This window comes from Lithobates pipiens, unplaced genomic scaffold (genome assembly GCF_037356315.1).
Source record: "Lithobates pipiens isolate NorthernLeopardFrog02 unplaced genomic scaffold, aLitPip1_a1.2 Scaffold_19, whole genome shotgun sequence".
Classification (NCBI taxonomy): Eukaryota; Metazoa; Chordata; class Amphibia; order Anura; family Ranidae; genus Lithobates; species Lithobates pipiens.
The window spans coordinates 582,025,007-582,050,338 of NW_027507764.1; the positions used below are offsets into that span (position 1 = coordinate 582,025,007).

General features: G+C 43.1%; 1 protein-coding gene across 1 annotated transcript in view; it reads left to right on the plus strand.

The window, feature by feature from the left end:
- The window catches only part of LOC143997703 (cytochrome P450 2C20-like), a 157,734-nt gene that overhangs the window by 36,366 nt on the left and 96,036 nt on the right, over positions 1-25,332 (plus strand). Inside the window, exons 4-6 of the mRNA XM_077493483.1 lie at positions 10,926-11,066; positions 18,561-18,721; positions 19,157-19,330. Coding sequence (XP_077349609.1) covers positions 10,926-11,066; positions 18,561-18,721; positions 19,157-19,330 — 476 coding nt within the window. The remainder of the gene's footprint in view (positions 1-10,925; positions 11,067-18,560; positions 18,722-19,156; positions 19,331-25,332) is intronic.

The window sequence follows — 25,332 nt, forward strand, 5'->3', positions numbered from 1 at the left end:
CATGCACTCTGAAAGAACAGCCACCCGTGCCGTTTCTTAAGGAGCGTGTGCTGTGACCAGTGGTTCCCGTGGGCATGCACGGAAGTGATGTCAAGCAGCTTCGGCCAGTCACACAGCCGGAGTCCGCAGCCCCAGAAGGAAAAAGGGGCGAAGATGGATGTGGCCTGCAGCGGGGACGACGCGGTCTTCGTTTGTAAGTAAGTGTCACATAATGTGCTAGTATGCACATTATTCCTTTACTTTGCAGGGAAGAAAAAAAGGGGAACCCCCCCCAAAAAAAAAAACTCTTTAAATTCCCTTTCTTCCCCATCTGATGCTCGGCTTGAACTTCAGCAAGTTGTCTTCACCATGTCCAGATGCCTAAATGCACTGTGTTGCTGCCATGTGATTGGCTGATTATCAATTTATGAACAGATGTACCTAATAAAGTGGCCGGTGAGTGTATTTGATCAGTGCTGTCAGCCAGCAACCCCATCTTGTTTTTTTACATTCAGGTGTTGGCCTGGAATCTTATGGCCAGCAGATAGCTGGGATCAGAAAGGGGTCACCGGTTGCTAGGATGCCAGTGGCTGCTAGCTTCCTAGCAACAAGGAGCCTTGAGAGGAAAGCTGTCATATTTAGTAGCAGTATTAATACTGCTACTAAATTACTTATTTACTAAATTTACTAACAGAAACTAAGAATAAATGTTTTTGTTTTTTTTAAATGTTCGGTCTTTTTCATTTTTTTTTTTGCAAAAAATAAAAAACACAGTGATTAAAAACCACCAAAAGAAAACTCTATTTGTGTGAAAAAAATTATAAAAATTGTAGCATGACCCCGCAATTGTCAAAGTTTGACAGCGCTGAAAGTTGAAAAGTTGGTCTGGGCAGGAAGGGGGTTAAGGTGCCCAGTAGGCAAGTGGCTAAACCCTTTTTTTTTTTTTCTTAAATTTTTCAGTGGCACATTGTAATGGAAATTTGTAAGCTCTGTATAGAATTGTATTCTATTTTATATGTGTTGCACTCTACCCTCACTGTGCTCACGGCACTAATAATGTTTTCAGTACATGTTTCGCATTCTTTCGAGTTCTGATTAGAATTAGCCTGCCTATGTAATGCCCCTTGTTACCATAAACATACAATTGTAAAATTAATGTGATACCTACGTAATCATGTGTATAAAAACCTTCAAATGCATCATAATAAAGGAGAACAGTTATTTGGAAAGATGCTGAGCGTATCTTTTGTGTCTGTTTCCTACTGCAGTAGTTATCATTAATTTGGAACCATTAATCAATATGAGGTTAGGAGTTGCCTATCAATAAAATATCTAAGTCAGGTGGCGAGCCAGCCAGGAGGGGTTTTCAGGTAACCCTGAGTATCCGAAACGAGGAGCTTGAGACGATCCAGGAATTTCTGATAATCATCTGGCTGAGGTAAGCCTTTTGCTTACATTTGAGTTATCAGACTTCCTTGATCAGTAATTCATTTTCGGGACAAAGGGTACCTATTTTACTCCCCTTAATCGAACTGTATTGATTGGTGGTTATATGTTATGTTGTCACTGTGTACTGTCCATCAGAGTGCTATAGATAAGAAAGGGAAGAATAGCGCCGTTCACATGTATATGTAGTACATCTGCTAGATAAAGTAGTTTAGAGGCAAGAGGGTATAGGCACACGTAGAGAAGGCTGGCCAGTCATTGTATGCATTAAATTAAGGGAATGAAGGGTAAGAGACCCTCAAAAATGCCCAGCACAGGAGGAGCGCTATATATGAACCGTAGGTGCAGTTACGCCTATACTGAGCCCCTAGATTAATGGTTAAAGTGGACAGGGATCCACAATGGGTAATTCGGTTACCGCAAAAATTCCCCAGGGACTAAGAATCATGCAGAGTAAACATCTAGAGAAACAGCTATCTATGGGAGCAGGATGGACAATTACCACGAGACAGAAAGGGACATTTTGATGTTAAGTTGTGGGATGAATTTGGGGTTAGGCATTACAAACTAGTAAAGTCAAGAAACAGAGAAGTGAGAGTTAAAACAGAATATATGTTGTCAGAGAGGGAAGATGGGATGAGCACTATAGCTGCCCGTCCGATTATAGAGGGTACAGTATGTGAAGTATGGGATTACAATACATGGGATGCAAAGGATATCAGTATTATAATATTAAATATATAATATAATATAATATTAAAAGAGTTAAAAGAAAGTGAGAGAATTATATGCATTTGTTGTGTACAAATGGGAAAAATGTAAGCGATTTTAGTGAGATATTCGTGTATGTTTGTGAATGCTGGAACCTTTAGTTCTATCCCTTGTGTGTGTCATGTACGCAGATGTGACCCCCTCCTTTGTGCTCTCATGAAAGAATGTGGCTGGGATGAGAGGTCAGTGATAAGCTGGAAGGACACCATGCCAATTTCAGTTTTTTAGACAAAACATTTATAAAAAAATGTGCCGGGTTAACGAATCTAATGATAAACAATGTGATCACAATTATTTTTGAATCCGTTTTCCAAACATGGTAAAATGAAGGTTACATTTAACCGTGTCTTACACAAATTGAATATCCTTTGATAGTGGAAACAGTGCATTTAAAAAAGGGACATTTTGTAAAATTAAGTAATATTTCTTCCTTTAAGGACATTTATCTGTGCATATATATTAGCGTGTGATATTGAAATTTATCATATGAGTATTCATTTCTAATCTGAGTTTAACAATTTTATCAATAATAAGGATATATTGAAACTGGTTTAGACAACCTTTGGTTGGAAATGAAATCCAGGTTAATGGGGAAATTGATAAAAATGGGATTAGTTTAGATCAGGGATCCTCAAACTACGGCCCTCCAGCTGTTGCGGAACTACACATCCCATGAGGCATTGTAAAACTCTGACATTCAAAGACATGACTAGGCATGATGGGAATTGTAGTTTCTGAACAACTGGAGGGCCGTAGTTTGAAGACCCCTGGTTTAGATTAAGATAACAATTTTGTAATTTAACATTTATTGAGTGGAAAGAAAAAAAGATTAAGATGAGGTTGTTAATTGGAATAAAGCTGCAATAATGTTTAACAAAGCCAAGATGAATGGGATACATAAGATGTTTTCCTATAAAAATGAAATCTCAAAGTCTGATAATAACTTGATGTGCGGTCCATGATGTGAGAGTAGTAATAAATAAAATTTAAATATAACTAGACATGTGCAAAAGGAAAAAATTTGTTTAGTTTAGTTTCGTTTTAATTCGTTAATTCATTAATTTCGTTTAGTTATATTCGTTAACTTCCTTAAATTCGTTTTCGGATTTCGTTTAGTTTTCTACCGAATTTGAAAAATCGGCCACATTCGAAAATATTTCAACGAAATTCGAAAATATTTCTACCGGATTCGAAATGATTTCAACATGATTCGACATTATTTCAACCACATTCGAAAACATTTTGTGACCCGAGTTTAGGGCCATGTATCTCAGGGTCACTTGGTGCTAGAAACTCCAAATTTGGATATGTTGTAGTGGGGTTTGGGGTTTCTAGCTATAAGTGACTCCGAGATATGTGGCCCCAAAATCGGGTCGGAAAATGTTATTAGTTAATAGAGCAGAGAATGACATTTTGCGACCCGATTTTGGGGCCGTTTTTGAAGTGTCTAGCACCAAGTGACCTCGAGATACATGGCCCTAAAGTCGGGTCACAAAATATTTTCGAATGCGGTTGAAATAATGTTGAATCATGTTGAAATCATTTCGAATGCAGTTGAAATAATGTTGAATCATGTTGAAATAATTTTTAATGCATTCGAAATTATTTCAACATGGTTCAACATTATTTCAACCGCATTCGAAAATATTTTGTGACCCTACTTTAGGGCCATGTATCTCGGTGTCACTTGGTGCTAGACACTTCAATTTTGGATATGTTGTAGTGCTAGTACCATTGTGTTTGCATACCAAATTTGGGGTTTCTAGCTATAAGTGACACCGAGATATGTGGCCCCAAAATCGGGTCGCAAAATGTCATTCTCTGCTCTAATAACTAATAACATTTTGCGACCCGATTTTGGGGCCACATATCTCGGGGTCACTTATAGCTAGAAACCCCAAATTTGGTATGTAAACACAATAATACTAGCAATACAACATATCCAAATTTGAAGTGTTTAGCACCAAGTGACCCCGAGATACATGGCCCTAAAGTCGGGTCACAAAATATTTTCGAATGCGGTTGAAATAATGTCGAATCATGTTGAAATAATTTCGAATGCAGTTGAAATAATGTCAAATCATGTTGAAATAATTTCGAATGCGGTTGAAATAATTTCGAATCATGTCGAATTCATTCAAATTCATTCGTTATATTTCATTCGTATTCGTTGTAATTAGTTATTTTTTTATTCGGACATTCGGATCCATCCGAATGTCCGAAAGATGCAAAATTCGGCCGAATTTCGATTCGTTACGAAACGAATTGCACAAGCCTAAATATAACAGACCCATCACATCAAGCCCACACACCCTGTTAGGATAGATGCTGCCTGCAGCCAGTTGTTTCATAGTTTTTGATGGCCGAGTGCTTTCTGATCCATCATACATATTGTTGGTCCTTTTGTTTTTATTCATTTTTATTTTTGAAATCCACAGCAGAATGTGTGGATTGTGAAATGATGTGCCCCTTTTCCTTGTAAATGCAATGGGTATAAGCAGAAGAATATTTTGGATTTATGGACATCTCTGTATGACCGCAGGGTATTGTTATCATTTATTATAATAGTACCAGGAAAAAGTTGTCTTTTTGAAACATGAAACTGGAGTTCTTACACAAACAGCATGATAGAAAACAAGCCATTGTTATAGTTATGTAAGCTGGACCCAGTAATGAAGGGTTCACTCCAATATATCAGAGCTGCAGCTTTTATGCAAAGGTGCTATTAGACAAAGTTACAGACGTTATTTTAGTCAAATATTTCATTTTTAATGGTCCGACATTCTGCACAGCAAATATATAGCTAACTAAATGTTTGTCTAATGAAAGGTTCAAAATATGAATTTGTTTTGTTTGTTTATGTACAAATCTAACAATGAAAAATGCGTACATTTGAATCCAGCCACTTTATTGCCTCTATTGGAGGAGGCTGGAGACATAGAAAAACTATATGTGTTAAATTTATGAAGTTGGAATCAGCTGCTGTGAGCCCAGTGCAGGACACACTCCCTAAAGACCCAGATATTTCATTTTTTGTAGTGTTATTCCCGGTTTTATACTGAGTATGCAGTTTATCACCCAGAAGGATACTCTGTATTCAGAGTCATTGGATCCTTTTTCCCCAGCTCAAGAAGCAGAGCTCCATGTTTTAGCAAAGCCTGTGAGCTATAAAAAGAGTATATATTTATATAGATAGTCGAGATATAGAGCGCTTTTGGTTCCATTTGAAGAGCCAGAAGTTTGTTTTTACTTCGGCAGGTAAACCAATCAAGCATGCTAAGTTAATTTGATTGTCTGTTTTCAACCTTCCAGGTTCTTGCTGAGGTAGCCATACTAACATTAAAACTCACACATGGAAGTAGACCAGGTGACTAAGGATGCTGAATTTACAGCTCCGGACACTTGCTGGGTCTGTGCAACTCACAGATTCCACCCTAGTTCTGGCCCAGTATAGCTGGGATTAATAATTCAACTTTAAGGACCCCAGAACGAGAAGAACAAGTGGTCCACAGAGGGCAACTTCTTACGAAACAAGACTTTAGAAAAGGTGATCATTTATGTCTGCCAGCCACTCTTTTCCCTCCAGCTTGACACATGGCATCAGTCACAAGTAGTTATGGCTGCCTTAGTAAATGAGCGTGGGATAGAGCCAGGGTTCTCCACAGTTGTTTTTATAACATACCACTTCTTGTTTTACCTGTTATCAAAGGTGTTACCAAAAGCTGAACATCCCTTCCAGAAATAACAAAAGGATATATCCAGATGCCCGAGTCAGGATCTTATGAATATGTATTTTCTTTGTATGGACATGTTTTCTGGATGTCCAATGGCAAATGCTACTGCAAAGCCCACAGTAAAAAGTGTTATCAGAAGTAGTTTGTAAGTACTGAGTACAGAATCTACAGAGAGTAACAGAGGAAATCATTTTCATAGGAGAGTCCTTACTAGAAATTTTATTTTTACACCCCCTACTGTCTACAATGTAGTGGACTAAGTAGAGTAAGAAACTAGAAAACTTTTTCCTGAATGTTTTCTTATATTTTATCAAGCCCCTAAGGGGATGTTGGACTCTCTCCCTATGGAATTTGGTTTGGGAGTGTGTTACTCACTTGCTTATATTTTGTCTCAACAGCTGAAGTCCTCCATTCGGATCTCACAGAGAATGTTGCTGATCTTTGAAGGTTTTTGACAAACTTATATATGTGTTTTCCCCCCCAATTCCAGATACTAAAAGTTTGGAAGGATCTAAAACTAAAGCCAGGTGACTTGTGGATTGTTAAAGTGGATGTAAACCCACTTTAATCCTTTCTAAACTACTGCAATAGTGGTTATCTAGAAGGATATACCCGCCTCCTGCATGTATACTTATCTGTCAAATATCTCCCCTCTGTCTGCTATGAGACCCGAAAAACTGCAGATGTTGTGGGTGGGTCTGTTTTCCTGGGCTCAGTGGGTGGAGTTGTGATGTCAGTAGACTCCCCGCCCACCTCTACACTCCCCTTATCAACATGCATTTTCTCCTTTGTATTTCTTACACTGAACTTCTGCTATGATCACTAACATCCAGTCAAAACCCAGAAAAGTCCCCACATGACTTCAGCATGCCAGATCATGCTGAGGCGTGGAACAGCCAATCCTTGTAGAGCTGCTGAAGAAAGGAGTGGGGGGGAATTAAAAAATAATGCATGTCTTAGGCTAGAGCGCGAGATATGTAAATCACCTGTCAATCACAGCAAGGGGGAAGAACGGACATAGTTTTCACAGATTGTCCATTTTATTTCACTGAAAAAAGATATGAGGATTGCTCAGAGCTGGATTAACTCTTTGTGGCAAGACTGGGCACAGCTGGACTGAAATCCCATACTCTATATTGTGCCAGCCAAAAAAAAAATTTGGTTTGCATCCACTTTAAGAGACATTTATATATAAGAAAATGTTTGGAGACTCAATACAACATCTATTTCATTTACAGTTTTGCAAAAACTTGAAGGAAAAGTCTTTATGGTTTTTATGGGGATGGTGGCCTGCCATCGCTGCGCGTCGACGCCACGCTCACACGCCGTACGTCCGGCGTCATGGTGTGACGCTGCACGGCGGAGGTTGTTTTTCCAAACACGAGGGACGCTGGGCTCCCCTATATGAGCGCTAGTCGCTCAGACGTGGATGCTTCTACCCCTCAGATCTGGACACAGTTTAGCGTGACGTCAGTGTACATCCTTGGTGGTGCTGCGGACCCCTTTTTCTACACTGCTTCGTTTTCACAGAGTGAATTCTGGCTCAATCTGCCCTTACACTTATTTTCACTCCTTTAATAGACACTGTTCTGAGCAATCCCAGGTAAATTTAACTTTGGGGTTAGGCTTTCTGGGTGATTTATGGTGGTGTGTCACTTTTCTGGCTTCACCTCATTGCACAATTTGCACATCCTTCCTGCTTCCCTTGTGGTGACCATTCCGGTTTAATCTGGAATTCCCCACTCACTTCTTTTCTTTTTTATTATCTGTCTATTCAGTTCCCCTGATTTCACACTTTACTAACAATAGCCCTAATTGTTGCCTTTCACCAGTTTTTCTGGGTTCGTTCCTATGAGTGCTATTTGGCCGAATGAATCCCATCCACAAGGGCCTTTTAACCAATTTCTATGGCCCGGTTGCCAATCCAGGATGTCACCCCAGCTCCCGGGGAGGCTACTATACCCCTCCCAGCGCTTCTGATGTACACTACTACTACCATTCACTATATATTTTATCTGTCATCCATAGGTAAGAGTGGCTAGGACCATTGTTATGCTCCCCCTTTTTGCCTATGTGTATAATCAATTACCATTGATTATTATTATAATATATGATTTATCACAGGTGTTCCAATATACAGCTGCTCCTGATGAGTGGAGACAATCCACGAAACGCGTCGAGCTCTTTACCAATGGATGCCATGCCCCAGTGGCCATGATTCTACTATGGGTTTGATCTACTTCAATCATCAATTCATTTTATTGGTTATTACTATATATACACTTTGGAATGTACTGTCGGTCTACTGTTTACTTTGTCATGCTCATTATTATCATTGTATCATGAATTTTATTGGATTATGCGACAATTATATTAATTATATTATTTAATTTTGTATAATAATCATATATCTGATTATTATTAATATACCCACTGTACTACCTCTTGATGTGTTTCCAATAAATTAGTAATTTAATATATTATATTGATTGAATTAATTCACCCTAAGTAATTTGTTTCATATAAAGTCCCGTTGCCCATTTTTTGCCCCCTTCCTTTTTCTTTATCATATGTCGGGGATGGAGTCCTGTGTACTGGATGGTCACGGCTCATCTAAGGTCCCATTTGCTCTTGTTTTTATTTTAATTTTTTCTTTGAAGGAAAAGTCACCTGGATCCACACCAGACACTGCAAAAAAGGACTAAATTAACCACTTGGGTACCGCGCTATTGCAAAATGACGGCAATAGCGCGGACCCACATTTTCGGGACTACGTCTATTGACGTAGTCCCGGTTACGAGCGGCCTGCGCGCCCCCTGAGGGGCGCGCGCGGCGCGCTCTGTGATCGGCGAGTCCGTGAGACTCGCCTGATCACCGATCCGTGTAAGGGGTCGATCCCGACCCCTTATCACGTGATCAGCTGTCAGCCAATGACAGCTGATCATGTGATAAAATGGAGCCGGTAATCGGCTAGTATTCCTCCTCGCGCTGACAGCGCGAGGAGAAAAAAAAAAAGCCGATCGCCGGCGGCCGTGTTCGGGACATCAGTCCCGATCACGGCCAGAAATTTAAACGGACACCTGCCCCCTGCCAGTGCCCACCTGCCACCCGCAGTGCCATCCTGAAATAAAGTAAGTGCCCCCCTGTCAGTGCCACCCAGCAGTGCCCACAGTGCCACCCAGCAGTGCCCACAGTGCCACCCACAGTGCCACCCAGCAGTGCCACCCACAGTGCCACCCAAAATCTGCCTCAAAGGTGCTGCACCCCAGTGCCGCCCATCAGTGCCCAGCAGTGCCGCCCATCAGTGCCCAGCAGTGCCACCTATCAGAGCCACCTATCAGTGCCACCTATCAGTGCCCATCAGTCCCATCTATCTGTGATACCTATCAGTGCCCATCCGTGCCACCCATCCGTGCCACTTATCCGTGCCACCCATCCGTGCCATCTTATCTGTGCCCATCTTTGCCCATCAGTGCCGCCTTATCTGTGCCCATCGGTGCCGCCTTATCTGTGCCTATTAGTGCCGCCTTAACTATGCCTATCAGTGCCCACCAGTGCAGCCTATCAGTGCCCACCAATGCAGCCCATCAGTGCCCACCAATGCAGCCCATCAGTGCCCACCAATGCAGCCTATCAGTGCCGCCTAATCAGCGCACTTCAATGAAGGAGAAAAATTACCCGTTTGCAAAATTTTATAACAAACTATTAAAACATGATTTATTTATTTTATTTTTTTGCATCTTTTTTTGTTTGTTTAGCAAAAAATAAAACTCCGAGCTGTAACTAAATACCACCAAAAGAAAGCTCTATTTGTGGGAAAAAAATGATAAAAATTTCATTTGGGTACAGTGTTGTATGCCCGCGCAATTGTCATTCAAAGTGCATCAGCGCTGAAAGCTGAAAATTGGTCTGGGACTGAGGGGGGTTTAAGTGCCCAGTAAGCAAGTGGTTAAAGAAATCCCTGTGTTTGATTTGTTTCCCCCTTGCTATCACAGTCTAGGATACTTTATGATTCAATTACTTTAATTTTAAGGGATATATATTTGAAAAATTGTTTGTTGAAGTCATATTTTCTTGTTGAAGCTATGTTGAAGTCATATTTGTCTTTTGTACCTCTTCCATTTTATGTAGAATTGTCTGTGTTTACATGTGCTGATAAGTCAGCATACCAACAATTAAGCTAGAAGGTCATTCTGACCACAGGAGTGTACAGCCAGTACTCTGTAAATATGTCTTATCAATCATTTGTTTTTCACAATGAAAAGTCATTTTGTAATGAAAAAAGCTGCTGAGCTATTATTTTCTCCACAATGGAGTTTTTGCCTCTTTGGCCAGGACTACCTCCACCTAAGCGTGTGGAGGTTCCAGGTTAAAGGTGATAGCAGGTATGGTTAGTGATCAAAATATTGATTAAAAGAGAGGAGACTGTAATGGAAATTTGTAAGTTATGTATATAATTGTATTCTATTTTATATGTGTTGCACAATGCCCTCACTGTTCACACGGCACTAACAATGTTTTCAGTACATGTTTTGCATTCTTTCGAGTCCTGATTAGAATTAGCCTGCCTATGTAACGCCCCTTGTTACCATAAATGTACAATTGTAATATTAATATGATACCTACGTAATCATGTGTATAAAAACCTTCAAATGTGTCTTAATAAAGGAGAACAGTTGTTTGGAAAGATGCTGAGCGTATCTTTTGTGTCTGTTCCCTACTGTAGTAGTTATTATTTATTTGGAACTACTAATCAATATGAGGATAGGAGTTGCCTATCTATAAAATATCTAAGTCACACATTTAAGAAAAAAAATTTGCAAAATTAGAAGAGAAATCTTTATTTTATTTGTAAACAAGTTTGCCATGCGTTGTAAGAGAAAGGTAATTTTAGAACCATCATAAATGCTCCCCTGTAGAATGTGGCTCGGTTTGCCTTATTATAGTTGGTCCCATGGTTTGTAACTTATTGCTGACGATTAGTTTCTTCTTTAGGTATTAGTGGCCCCCGATGGCGTCCATTGCGGCGCTTTACCATCTCCTCTCTGAGGAACTTTGGGATGGGAAAGAAGACCATGGAATCCCGTGTGCTGGAGGAGACAGCTCATCTAACACAGGCAGCTGCCGCAACGGAAGGTGGGTGAAAATATTTTCATTTATTTTTATAGAAAAATTTATGAAAAATGTAAAAGCTTGCATGTTCAGAAAATGTGAAGGGGGGGGGGTCTGAATGTCTAGTAATCAAGGCCCACTGGCTGCTTTACTCAGCTACTCCAACAACAGAGGACTAGCTTGTGCACGAGTCTATTGCACGCATTAAAATCCATGTTGGCAATTGTCTTACACAACAGTGATCGGTCTCCATCCTATTAAGGGGGATTGATGGTGGAAGGATTTATATACACTATATTGTCAAAAGTATTGGGACTTCCTTTACACGCACATGAACTTTAATGGCATCCCAGTCTTAGTCCGTAGGGTTCAATATTGAGCTGGCCCACCCTTTGCAGCTATAACAGCTTCAACTCTTCTGGGAAGGCTGTCCACAAGGTTTAGCAGTGTGTCTATGGGAATGTTTGACCATTCTTCCAGAAGTGCATTTGTGAGGTCAGGCACTGATGTTGGATGAGAAGATCTGGCTCTCAGTCTCTGCTCTAATTCATCCCAAAGGTGTTCTATTCGGTCGAGGTCAGGACTTTGTGCAGGCCAGTCAAGTTCCTCCACCCCAAACTCGCTCATCCATGTCTTTATGGACCTTACTTTATGCACTGGTCCAAATCATTTGGTGGAGGGGGGATTATGGTGTGGGTTTTTTTTTTTAGGAGTTGGGCTTGTTGGGCCCCTTAGTTTCAGTGAAGGGAACACTTAAGGCGTCAGCATACCACAATTTCATGCTCCCAACTTTGTGAGAACAGTTTGGGGATGGCCCCTCCCTGTTCCAACATGACTGAGCACCAGTGTACAAAGCAAGGTCCATAAAGACAAGGATGAGCAAGTTTGGGGTACAATACCATATCAGTGTCCTCAATCTTCCTGCATATCACAATTCCCTCCTTTTTTTTTGCATGAACAAGTAAAAGTATACATAAAACAAATCAAGCGGTCAATAAACAACAAAAGCATCATAGATAATTGGTCAAAGGATTCTGTCACGTACCTTCTAGTAGCGAGCCCGGATTGCGGAGAGAGGCCTCCCTTACAACTCCCACTACCGGTTTCCTGGCAATGTAATGGGTAGGTGAAGTTCAGTGGAGCAGGTAATCACAGCAAATGGATCAGCAGGTAATTTATAGCAGATAACACAGTTCAATGGAACAGGTAACTTGATGATAAGCAGTGCAGGGAAGTAGGCAACTTGTAGCAGATGAACAGTGCAATATACACAGGTACTTGCAGCAGATAAACAGTTCAATAAGAGCAGGCACTTGCAGCAGGTGAACAGTTCAATAAGACAAGTGACTTGAAGCAGATGAACAGCGCAATATAAGCAGGTACTTGCAGCAGGTGAACAGTTCAATACAAGCAGGTTACTTGCAGCAGATGACACAGTTCAATATAAGCAGGTTCACCTTTAGCAGACGGATGGTCAAAGCAAGCCGGGTCGGATATCAGACTGGAAACGAGGTACAAGGGAACAGGCAGGAGAATCGTCACAACAAGCCGGGGTCGGGTGCAGGCAGATAGCAGATGGGTCACAGGCAGGCCGGGTCAAACAGGAACGAACACTACGGATCAGGTCTCACAGGTATAACGCTGTAGAGCAGACAGCAGAGACCATTAGCAAGAGGCTAGTTTAAATAGGCCGTTTGGCGCCAACACGGATGCACGCACGCGACCGCGCACGTGCCCGCGCACGCGCACCTGCGTACGAACGCGTGCGCGTTCGTACGATCGTGCGTACCTGCGACGATCGTAAACCAGAAGACCTGGAGGTCAGTCTCTTCATGCGATTTTCATGACAGATTCATACAAACATTAATCCAAAACAGTCCTGTTATTAGTCTAAGAAACAGCCTAGTGAAATATGGTAACCAAGAATCTGACATTACCATGGATTGTGGTAAGGGGTAAAGAAAGAAGGGGGAGAAAGCGAGGGGGGAAAGGGGAGGAAATTAAGGGATGCAGAAAGAGGGGGGGAGGGGGGAGGACAGCAGGAAATGAGTAGTGCGGATAGGTAGTGTACCATACACAAGGTACAATACAGTAGATAGCCCTCAGTTATACACCGTCAGATACTAACACCTAAACAGTAAAGTCCTCCGCCTCTATACAGCCAGCCCAAATTTTGTCGAGTTTAGCAGGACAGTTTTAGCTGATGTATTGTACGGAAGTTTATGTAGGGAAAGAGCCCTGTTGATTGCCGACTTCTAGTCAAAACCCATGGGCAGAGTGGGCAACTTCCATTTCAGCATGATTTCCCTTCTAGCATAATAGCCCAAAAAGAAAATAGTATGATGTGTTTAGAGGCCTCCACAAAATCAGTGAGTCCTAGCAAAAGCACCAAGGGGTCCATATGGAAAGACAGGTTGCCAACTGTGTTAATAGTATCCAATACCCCTGCCCAGAAATGACATAACCTGGAGCAAGACTAAAACATGTGAGCAAACGTGCCATCGGCCATATCGCAATGATGGCAAGCCGCCGGTCTGCCCGGATAAATTGCAACCGGTCGCTGAGGGGTATAGTACACTCTATACTTTCATATAAAGTGATCTCTGGCAGATATCATGGTAGGGACATATTGCAAAAGGCAAAAGACAATCCTCCCCCTATCTACCGAGAGGGATGGAATGTCCACATGCCATTTATTATAAAGGGAGTCCATTTTGGGAGTGGTCAAGGGAGAGAGAGGACGGAGGTTTAGGTAGGTCCTCCTCTATTAACCTACTTTCCAAAGGGTCAGTCTTAATGGTTGGGTAAGTTGGGAACTGAGTAGCAACTGCGTGCCGCAGTTATAAAAAATGGAAGAACATTCTATTAGGTAAGTTGTCGGTACATTTAAGTTCGTCAAAGACTAAGAGAGTCCCCCGTAGTATTATATTTTGCAAATTTCTTTCATATGGGCCATGTCTAGCCCATATGACAGGATCTGGCACAGTGAGCATTTGAGGGTGTGCCCCATAGCGGAGTATTGGCAGACTAAGTGGAATTTGTACCATACTGGATTGTTCCAAACCCTCAGGGTCGTCCTCATAGGGGTTGTAATAGCTGGGTTGGATGTCAGCCCCCTGTATACAAGTTTACTGAGTTTAGATAGGAGCCCACTTGATCTGCATTTGTTGCAAAAGGGGAAGAAGGTTGTCTGAAACATACGCATTAAGGTCAAGCTGCACCTCCACCCCCAGACATTTAAATTTAGAGACCATCTGGACAGGGCAAAAGTGACAATGGGAAGGGCACCTGTTGCAAGAGGAAAGGGCATTAATTTCTTCCAATTTATGCACACTGCAGAATAAAGCTCAAATCAAGCGCCGCTCGAAGAGAAACATCACGGAGGAATGGATCAGACAGGCCAAGGGTTCAATCGCCAGGGCAAAAGGGCCTGGCGAGAGAGGGCAGCCCTGATGAGTGCCCCTATGTAGAACAAACGAGCGAGACAGAGCATTATAAGTGCATAGAATGACTTACATTACATAAACATATAACCCAGGAGATGAAATTAGGGCCAAAGCTGAGCATCCGTCTCCCACAGGTGGTCCCATTCAACCTAATCGAAGGCTTTTTCCTCGTCGAGGGACAACACAACACGTGGGTCATCCCGGTTAGTGGCAACGGAGATGTGTGTGAACCGCCTATTAATATCTGGCATGAAGCCTATCTGATCATTATGCACCAACCTGGAAATAACTGTGCCCAGTCTCCCAGCACCCAAGCACCTTAGCAAATGCAAATTTTTTCATCTACATTTAGTAAAGAGATCGGATGGTATGAGGTTCACTGTGTCGGATCCATTCCGGGCCTTACAATCACTACAATCACTGCCTGCTATATAGATGGCGTAGTCCTTCCTTGTCCTTCAGAGTAGTAAAAAGACAATGCAAATGGGGTGCATGTTGGTCTGTATAGGTTTTATAGAACTCCATCAGGTAGCCGTCCGGTCCCGGTGTCTTACCCGACTTAAGAAATCCAGTTGCCTGCTGGACCTCTATAATCCCCTCCTCATATCACAGTTTTGCCTTCACAGCAGTGTTCTGAACCCCTCTTCACAGCGTTGCCTTCTGCCCCCCTTCACAGCAACCCCCACAGCGGTGTCCTCTGCTCTCCCTTCACATGACAGCTCTTCCCCTTCTTCAAATCACAGCCCTCCGCAGCTCTGCCCCTACTTCAAATCACAGCCCCTTGCATCTCTGGCACCCTTCACCTCACAGCCCCCTGCAGTTTTGACCCCCTCCACATCACAGTCCCCTGCAGCTCTGCCCCCTTCACCTCACAGCCCCCTGCAGTTCTGACCCCCTTCACATCACAGTCCCCTTCAGTTCTGGACCCCTTTAAATCACAGCCCCCTGCAGTTCTGTCCCCATTCACATCTCAGTACCCTTCAGCTCTGCCCCCTTCACATCATAGCCCCCCAACAGCTCTGCCCCCCCTTCACATTGCAGCCCCACACAGCTTTGCCCCCTTCATCTAACAGGCTCCTCTGCAGCTCTGCCCCGTCCTTCACCTCATAGCTCTGCCCGTCCCTAACACCCGGCATTGTAGCAACTAATCACCAGTTTGTTAAAATGAAAAGTTGATTTCGTTGGCTCTCATGCCCGCCCTTCATCTAGTGTTGCTGTGCCTCCTGCTCTGTGTGTGGAACTGTTCTGCCTCCCACTCTTTGCTGTGATAGTGACAATAGGGGAGGCAGGGAGCAAGAACCGGCTCATAAATGGTGGGACCATGGAAGTCCGTTTGTGACAGTTTAAGTCTGGATCCAGACCTCAGTCCACAATGCTGTACTGTGTACTATGTCATATTAATTTATTTACAGCCGTGAAAGTCATTGGGAAGTCATTGGGAAGTCCACCTCAAGTGGTACGAGGCTGCTTATAGTCTTGTTTTTAGATGCAGTGTTGTGAAAAGTTAGTTCTCCCTAAATATAATCAATCTTGTTATCAGAATAATTGTAGCCATTAGTCTGAACTCACTGTCTCATCTCAGGGGTGAGCTTATTTCGGACACATGTGGGAGATTCCGGCAAAGACCGTAAGTTGTGTAGAAGACAATATTACCTGTGATTGATCAGAAGCTTTAGAGCGAATTGTACAAATACTGGGCGTAATACAGAAAGACAGGAGACTTAAAATAGAAGTTTTTTTTTTTTAAATCAACATAGGTGGATGCTCTGCCCCCTCTCTGCACTCACTGGAGTGCTGGGCTGTGGAGGGAGTAGCTGGCTCAGGCTCTCAGCAGCTCACTGAGATGCTAAGTCAGGTGCCAGTCTAGGCTCTTGGGTGGATCCCAACCATTTGGTTGTGATCTTTCCTTGTTCAGCTCTGTGATGTCAGCCAACAGCAGGCTTCAGCTCACTATAAGCTGAATAAGGATCACAAGAGTGTATAAGGAACTGCACTCCTGTGATCAACAGGAGAAGTACAGCCAAACAAGCTTTGGCTTCTCTAAGACAATGGTAAGGAAGGGTTAGCACCAATCTGATGTGTTGGTGGGGCACATGCAGTTTGCTGCTGAAGAAGACTCTAGGATTTTAGTTTCCCTATGCTTGGTTTATACTGACTTTTTGAGGTTTGCCAGATATGTTACATTCTCTGTAGAAGATGTATTCACATTCAAGGATATTCTTAAATGCCATACAGATTTACATCACAGGTGGATCTTGCTATCCAATGGTTGACTTTACATCAGTGGTCAAAGGAGGTTTGGACCAATCATGTTGAGCTGGCAATTTTGGGAGGCACTCCATCCTAAACAGGATAGCCTTGAAACACATCAGACCTGTGTCTCACTTTGTTGGAGAACCAACCATCAACATTGTACGTTTGTGTGCCAAAACAATGCTCTGGTCCATGACAGACAAATGGGTGCTCTGGCTCAAGCTGTGAGTGGTGGACTCATCCTGAAAACAATGGTGATGTGAAATACCCTTTCAAGGCTGCTCTTTGTTCAGTGAGCCTCTAAAGTTGGAGACTATCAATAAGGCTACTGGGGCAAGGCTTCAATTATTCTGCATGACCAAAGTCTACCTTCCAGCAAGCCTGAATCCACCAAGCTCATTTAAAGAGATGGCCATCCAGACCTGCAAGATCAGACAAGACCTGCAGGTTTTATGGCAGGTCTGGATGGAGAACATTTCTGACCGTGAGTACTCTAAACTGTTTCCTAGAGGCATTCATGGAAATTTAAAATGAAAAAGGGAACATGAAAATCCACCAATATTTCAATGATCTGTTACACCTGGCTTATTCCAAAAGAAATCTAATCACGTCCAGAGAAGTAACCATTTGGACCCTGACTGACTTCAGCTTGATATTTAACCTTAAGTCATCCTCAAGATCTGGTCTACCTCAGAGCTAGACTAAGTACCTAGTTAAACACAATCTCTCTTCCACAAAAAAAAAGTTTTTCAGTAGTCAAGTCTAAAGCCTTGTACACACGATCGTAGAATCCGTCGGAATGTGTCCTATCGGACCGTGTTGTCGGATAATCCGACTGTGTGTGGTATGCATCGGAATGTTTCCGTCGGAATATCTGTCGGACCCAAATTTCAAACTTGTTGGAAATATTTCCCTACCAACTGGTTCGATCGGACATACTCCGATCATGTGTAGCGAATTTTGATCGGACCAAGTGCCACGCATGCTCAGATCAAATTCCTACATCAAAGCTATTGGCTACTAGCCTGAATGTAGTCCCATCGTAACGAAATTACGTCATCACGTTCTGAAAGATCGGATTTTTCGACAACTTAGGCCGCGTACACACGGGAGGACTGTATGGCCTACTTAGTCCGTCGAAACACATTTCAGCGGACAGTCCGCTCGTGTGTGGGCTTCAGCGGACTTTTTCAGCGTGCAGTCTGGCATACTAAGTATTTCGGAATTTTCGTAATTCTGTCCGTCATACTTTGGTTTCAGCGGACAATCCGCTCATGAGTAGGCTAGTTCGACGGACTAAGAATGGCGCATGCTCAGAAAGGATTTACACGGCGGAAGGTTGCATTGCTGTGTATTGGACTTCCTATTTCTAGTCCCGTCGTACGTGCTGTACACGTCATCGCGCAAGCTTTCGTCGGACTGTTTGGCTATCCGTGTGGTCAAGTTCATTCGAAAGTATGACGGACTGTCTAAGTAGGCCATATAGTCCACCCGTGTGTACGCGGCCTTAGTCCGACCGTGTGTATGCAACAGTTTCGGACAAGATCCGACGGACAAAATCCGACGGATTTGGTTGTCGAAATCTCCGACCGTGTGTACAGGGGCTAAGTGTTCTTAGCTCTAGAGGTTTCTTATTTAAAAGTGTTGCAGTGCCTCAGAACTATAGTCTATTCCCATGGGTCCAAATGGGCCCAGTGGCACAGTTGTCCCTTTCAGACATGTTTTATGGCACAGATTTTTTCAATCTCAAAAGTGTAAATAAGTTATAAAAGAAAAATGTTTAGCTGTAAAAGATACCTAATTTTTCTCCTTATTTCAGGAAAACCATTCAATCCACTACTGATCCTGGCCAGCGCTGTTGGGAATATTATCAGTTCAGTGTTGTTTGGAGAACATTTTGACTACAAAGACCCAAAGTTACATGAGCTGATGTCTCACACCTCCCGACATATTAAGAATGTTACATCCCCATTGCACATGGTAGGTTATCATCATCGGTGGATTTGTCTTCCTTCCTATCAATAGCACCTACTACATAGACTATATACATAGTCTACTAAATGGTTACTGGAGGAAACCAGTAGTGCACATTTCTAAGTTTTCTTGGCTTAAATTTGACTCAAAATGTCAGTGTTCTTTTTGGCAAAGTTTTCTTACTGTATTGTATTTTATCATTGTTATTCTGGAATTCAATGATATGCCAGTTTTAGGATTATATGGTATTTTAGATTTTTTGGCTAGGTTTAGAGTTTAGACTAAGGTTAAAGTAAATTCATTACTGTAAACCCAACATCTATTTTAAAACATAGAAAATGGGAATGTATTGTAGAGAGATGTACATGTGTGTAATTTTATTTTTCACCGACCTACATTGTAATTCTTTAATTGTTTACTCCTTGTGTTTCTGATGGACAGCTCTGCAACGTATTCCCGTTCCTGCTCAAGTTGCCATTATTACCAAAGATTGCTTTTAAGGAAAACTCCTACCTGCATAACTTTGTGCTAGATTACATCAAGGAGCACAAACGCACGCTGAAGCCTGAGGCGCCCCGAGATTTGATAGATTATTTTCTGCTGAAGATGAGAGAGGTAAATACACTGACCCATATCTTTTGAAGTGCCCTTGATAAGTATTGGCCATTTTGCCATAACCCAGCTAATCACAAACAGCACTGCTGAGGAGAATGGCTGTGTGAATGTAATTGGTTGTAGTGGAGAGGATGAGATTTCAGGGATTGCTGCAAATGGTTCTGTATGGTGCTATATACTAAGCCGACCCTGCCAGATATACCAATGTTATATATGTACCGCCACCCCCGTGAGGACCACCGGGAGATGACTGACCCCAAAGATTGCCCTAACCCTCCAAGTCTCCCGTCACCTCTGACACCCTGGGTTCAGACACGTTTCAAAGTTAGTAATGCAATCACACAGACCAAACTGCAATAAAGTAACCAAATAGATTTACTGTAGATATCATTAAACATATAAGGCAGTAATAACTTGGCAGATACTATTTTCTAGTTTTGCATTATCACAATTAACACAGAAATGTATTGCAAGTAAAATTACATTAAAGCGGAGCTCCAGTCACAATAATCAGTTTTCTTTTTCTAAAAGCACCCCCATGATTAGCACAGATTGTACCGTTCTATTTGGATACTGTTGCAAATGTAAGGACAGGGGCATGTACATCCGAGGATGAGACCCAAGAGCGTTCCTCCGGACCATACAGTTTCCAATGCACCAGGTACTGTATGTGCCCACGGAACCTAAGGGAGTCAACAATGGACTGTACTTTGTACTACTCATGGTTCTCAACCTGTACAGAGTGAGGATGAGGCACCAAGGTGGTAAAGTGGTTGCAGACCAAAGGTTTTAATAAAGAGACACAAAATACATTTCAGATACACATATTAGAAGGAAGGTCTAATGCCCCATACACACGGTTGGACATTCCAACCACAAAATCCGTCCGATTTTTTCCGATGGATTTTGGCCGAAACTTGTGTTGCATGTACACGGTCGCACAAAGTTGTCGAAAAAATCAGATCATTCGGAATGAGGTGATGTACAAAACGTACGATGGGACTACGTAGAGGCCAGTAGCCAATAGCTTTCATCCCCATCAATTTTTTCTGAGCATGCGTGGCACTTGTGTGCGTTGGAATTATCTATACACGATTGGAAAAAGTCCGATCGGATTTTGTTGTCGGAAAATTTTAAATTCAGCTCTCAAAATTTTTCCGGCGGAAATTCCGACGGAAAAAGTCCAATAGAGCCCGCCACGTTTTACTACAACATAATCCGATTGGACTTTTTCTGTCGGAATTTCCGACCGTGTGTATGGGGCATAATGCGTAAGCCACTGGGTTAATCCTGCAAAGAATACAGAAAGGCCCAATAAATTGAGGTGCAAACTTCAGAGAGGGAACACGAAGTTGGATGTTGCGAGATGACAGCCAGACTCTGTCCACAACCTAATAGGAAGGCGCAGGCAGGTGTCTGTGGTCAGCATGGCGTCTGTACTTATCATTAGCATGTCGCAAAGCCTTGTGGACTTGTGCCCAAGTGTAATGAAGACCACGGAGGTGCTCCTCTAATGCAAGAATACTCTGTGGAACAAATGAAGCAACATGGAAGGTTGGAAACCATAGTTCACCATAAACAGGGACATATAGGAAGCAGAATTCAAGGCACTATTGTGAGCAAACTCCGCTCCCACGGTAATAGGTCTGACCAGTTGTTATGATGGTCAGAAATATAGCAACATAGGAATTGCTCCAAGGATTGATTGGCTCATTCTGAGGCCCCATTAGACTGCGGGTGATATGCAGAGGAGAAAGCACTCTGAATTCCCAACTGTGCACAAAAGGCTCGCCAGAACCGGGACACAAACTGACTACCCCTGTCTGAGACAATCACCTTGGGTAGCCCATGTAAGCAAAAGATCTCCTGAGCAAAATGGAAGCCAGTTGCTTAGAAGTGGGCAACTTCTGAAGTGGAATTCAATGAGACATTTTCGAGAACCGGTCAAACACCATAAGGATAACGGTGTATCCCTGGGAATTGGGTTACTCTACAATGAAATCCATAGACAGGTGGGTTCAGGGCCTCTCTCCATTGGGTATGGGTTGTAGGAGGCCCACTGGAAGGTGTTGTGGAGTCTTACTCTGAACACACATGGAACAGGCAGCTATGAAGGCAGTTACATCAGTACGTAGACTAGGCCACCAGAATTTTTGGGAAATGGCCCAAAAGAGTTGATTCTTCCTAGGGTGGCCAGCAGCCTTAGGAGAATGGTAAGTCTGGAGCATGGGAGTACGGAGACTCTCTGGGACAAAGCAGCAGTCACAAGGTTTCTCAGGAGGAGCATGAACCTTAGCAGCAAGAATTTTGTCACCCAAAGGAGAAGTGAGACTGGTGTGAACCGTAGCCAATATACGATCAGGACGAATCGCAGGAACCGGAGCCAACTCCATCATGGAAGTGGAGGAAAATTGTTGCAACAAAGCGTCAGCCATTACATTCTTAATACCGGGTGAGAATGAGACAATGTAATTGAAACTTGACAAGAAAAGAGCCCATTGCGCCCTTCTGGGAGAGAGGCATTTATCCTCAGACAAGAATGTGAGATTCTTATGGTCAGTAAAAATGAGAACCGGCATAATGGTACCTTCGAGGAGATGTCTCCATTCTTTCAGGGCTAAAATTATCGCTAACAGCTCCCTGTCACATAATTGCACTACGCAGATGACAATTTCTTGGAAAAGTAGCCACAAGGATGCATACGCTCTCAGAGGTAGAACGTTGAGACAGAAGGGTGCCAGCTCCAGTCTCAGAAGCATCAACCTCAATGATAAAAGGTAATGTAGGATCAGGATGTGCCAACACAGGAGCAGAAACAAAGGCAGCCTTGAGACTCTCAAAGGCCTTAATGGACTCCAGAGACCAACGCTGTGGGTTACCATCCTTTCTGGTCATATCAGTCAGGGGCTTGACCAGAGGCAAGAAGTTATGAATAAACTTATGATAATAGTTGGCAAAGCCAAGAAAACGCTGCAGAGGATGTAAACCCACAGGTCGGGAGCCACTGTAGGACTGCTGAAAGTTTCTCTGCATCCATTGAAAAAACAGCAGTGGAAATGACATAACCCAGGAATGTAACCTGTTCACGATGGAATTCGCAATTCTCCAATTTACAATAGAGATTGTTCTCCCTTAGTTTCTGAAGCACATGACAGACATCTGTGTGGTGACTCTCAGGCACTTGGAAAATATGAGGATATCGTCGGAATAAACCACCACACATAACTGCAACAAATCTCGGAGGATATCATTAATAAGTTCCTGGAAAACTGCTAGGGTGTTACAAAGGCCAAAAGGCATTACGAGATACTCATAATGGCCTGTTCTGGTATTAAATGCAGTTTTCCACTCTTCAACCTCCTTTGTGACGGTCAAATAACTCCGTTATCAATGGAATCAGATAGGCATTCTTAATCGTGAAACCCCTATAATCAATACAAGGTCTCAGTTCACCACTCTTCTTCTTCACAAAGAAGAAACCAGCACCAGCAGGAGATGGGAATTTGCGGATCAAACCTAGAGAAAGTGTGTCTGCATAAAACAAAACAATATAAAGTTGGCGCACAAATGACTGGACTCTTTAAGAGCGCTTGGTTATCTCGTGGGATGTTCGTTTATTTAAATAAATGTCCTGTAGATGGTCTCAATGTGCGGCTGTTAACCCATTATGGACTTGGCAAAAAATGGATGCAGCAGAAAAAACGATCAAAAACAGCGCATCAAAGGGACTAGTAGATTGATGTGAAAAAGACTTTAAAATGTCATTTATTAAATGTAAACAATGAACACAGACATCTGATCCCTGCAGGATCTAAAACACATAAAAAACACCAATCATAAAACGGACAGATGTTTGATAATGAAAAGCTCCTCAGATCTCTCAATTAAAACTTTGGAAAGGTGAAAACCAAAGACCAATGTGTACAGCTATCGAATGCCTAATGAATGCAATCAATCATCTGAAAGAACCCAGAGCGTTGTATGAAAAGTCAGTGTAAACGAATGGAACAACGTTCCTAGGGACACTCACTTCATAGGTGTTCAATGGGCTGCAGAGCTGATGAGTCCAGTCTGATGACCGAGGGGGAGGTGTTTATTTCAGCTCCATCTGAAGCGTTCGGCTTGGAGGCAGAGGTGTAATGCTGCACGCTGGGTGGTAAGGATCAAGCTTAGTCACCAGATGATATCAGCTGTACACATAGGCAGCTTAGAGAACGCTGCACTGCTTGCAGCGCCGCTTGTCCGAGCGGCTGTGGATCACATGAGAGGCTTGTCACGTGGAAGGCTGTGAAGGGGAAGGTTGCTATGCCGACTCTCCTGCTTACATGTTTCGCGCTCCTGCGCTTTTCACAAAGTCTTTTTCACATCAATCTACTAGTCCCTTTGATGCGCTGTTTTTGAAAGTGTGTCTGCAACCTACTCTTCTATGGTCTTATCCTCCAAGACTGACAAAGGGTAAACCCGGTCACAAGGGGGTATGGCACCAGGTTGAAGGTCAATTGCGTAATCATATGACCAGTGTGGAGGCAAACTACTGGCTTGACCTTTGTCAAAGACATCGCTAAAATCGCAATACTCCTCTGGCAGGGAAGAGAGAGAAGAAGTGCACAGGACCTTGGCTACCTTCTGGAAGCATGTGTTATTGCATTGTGGTGACCAGGAGAGAACCTCAGCATGGAGCCAATCAAAAGAGGGGTTGTGCCTCTGTAACCAAGGATAACCAATAACCAGCGGACCAAGTATAACCAATAACCAGGTGAGGAAATAACTTGGAATTGGATTATCTCATGGTGAAGAGCCCCTATTTCCATGAACAACAGAACAGTCTCACAAGTCACACTAGCAGGCTGTAGAGGTCTCCCGTCAAGAGCCTCAATGGAAAGTGGAGTGTCACACAGCTGCAGTGGAATCAAGTGCTTCAATACAAAGGCAGCATCAATGAACAGGCCTATAGCCCCAGAGTCGATTAGAGTCTGTATCTCGATGGACGACTCAGCCCAAGAAAGGGTAACCAGGGGATGAAACAATGCCACCTAAGGTCTCTCCATGACAGGAACTCAAGGTTCGGGGCGTTCCCTGGATGGGTAGGACAAGACTTCAAATAGTGACCTGCCTGACCACAGTAAAGGCACAATCTCTCCCTTCTCCTAAAGGTTCTCTCATCCATAGAGAGAAGCGTGAAGCCCAAGTGCATGGGTTCATCTTTACTGACCGACTCGGTACCAGGAGGCATGGGAGGTGAGGGAGGCAAGGGTGGGGCTGCAAAGCTCGGAGACAAATATACCGGAGGCTTCCACAAGCACTCCTTAAAAGAGAGTCTTTCTCTGAGTCTGGAGTCAGTGAGGATGGTGAACATGATCAACTTCTCCAGCTCAGTGGGTATATTTCAGGCTGCTATCTCATCCTTGATGGTATCTGAGAGACTATGAGAAAAAGCAGCCACAAGGGCTTCTTTGTTCCAAGCAACCTCTGCTGCCAGAGTACGGAATTCAGTGGCGTAAGGGGGAACAGTTCTTGTACTCTGTTTGATGGATATGAGGCACTTGGCAGCAGAAGTGGAGCTTGAGGGAACATCAAATACCCTTTTAAAAGAAGCCACAAACTCAGGGTAACTCAAGACAACAGGTTTTTGCATCTCCCATAGAGGGTTTGCCCAGGCCAAGGATCTATCAGAAAGCAAAGATATCACGAAACCTACTTTGCTTCTGTCAGTGGGAAATGCCTGGGGCAGCATCTCAAAGTAACCTGGTTGAGAAACACTCTACATTGGACTGGATCGCTCCCAAATTGCTGGGGAAGCAGAGCGGAACCAGACATACCTCTTATAGAGATAATACTCGAGGCGGGTGCCTGCAAAGAGGCTGGAGCAGCAGCAGGAATGGCCTGCAACACAGGTTGTACCAGAGCAGCCACAGTGGGAGATTCTAGGTGAGCCGTGTGAATCAGGAGTGTTTGTAACGCCATGGCAAACTGATCTATGCGGTGATCCTGCTCATCCAATC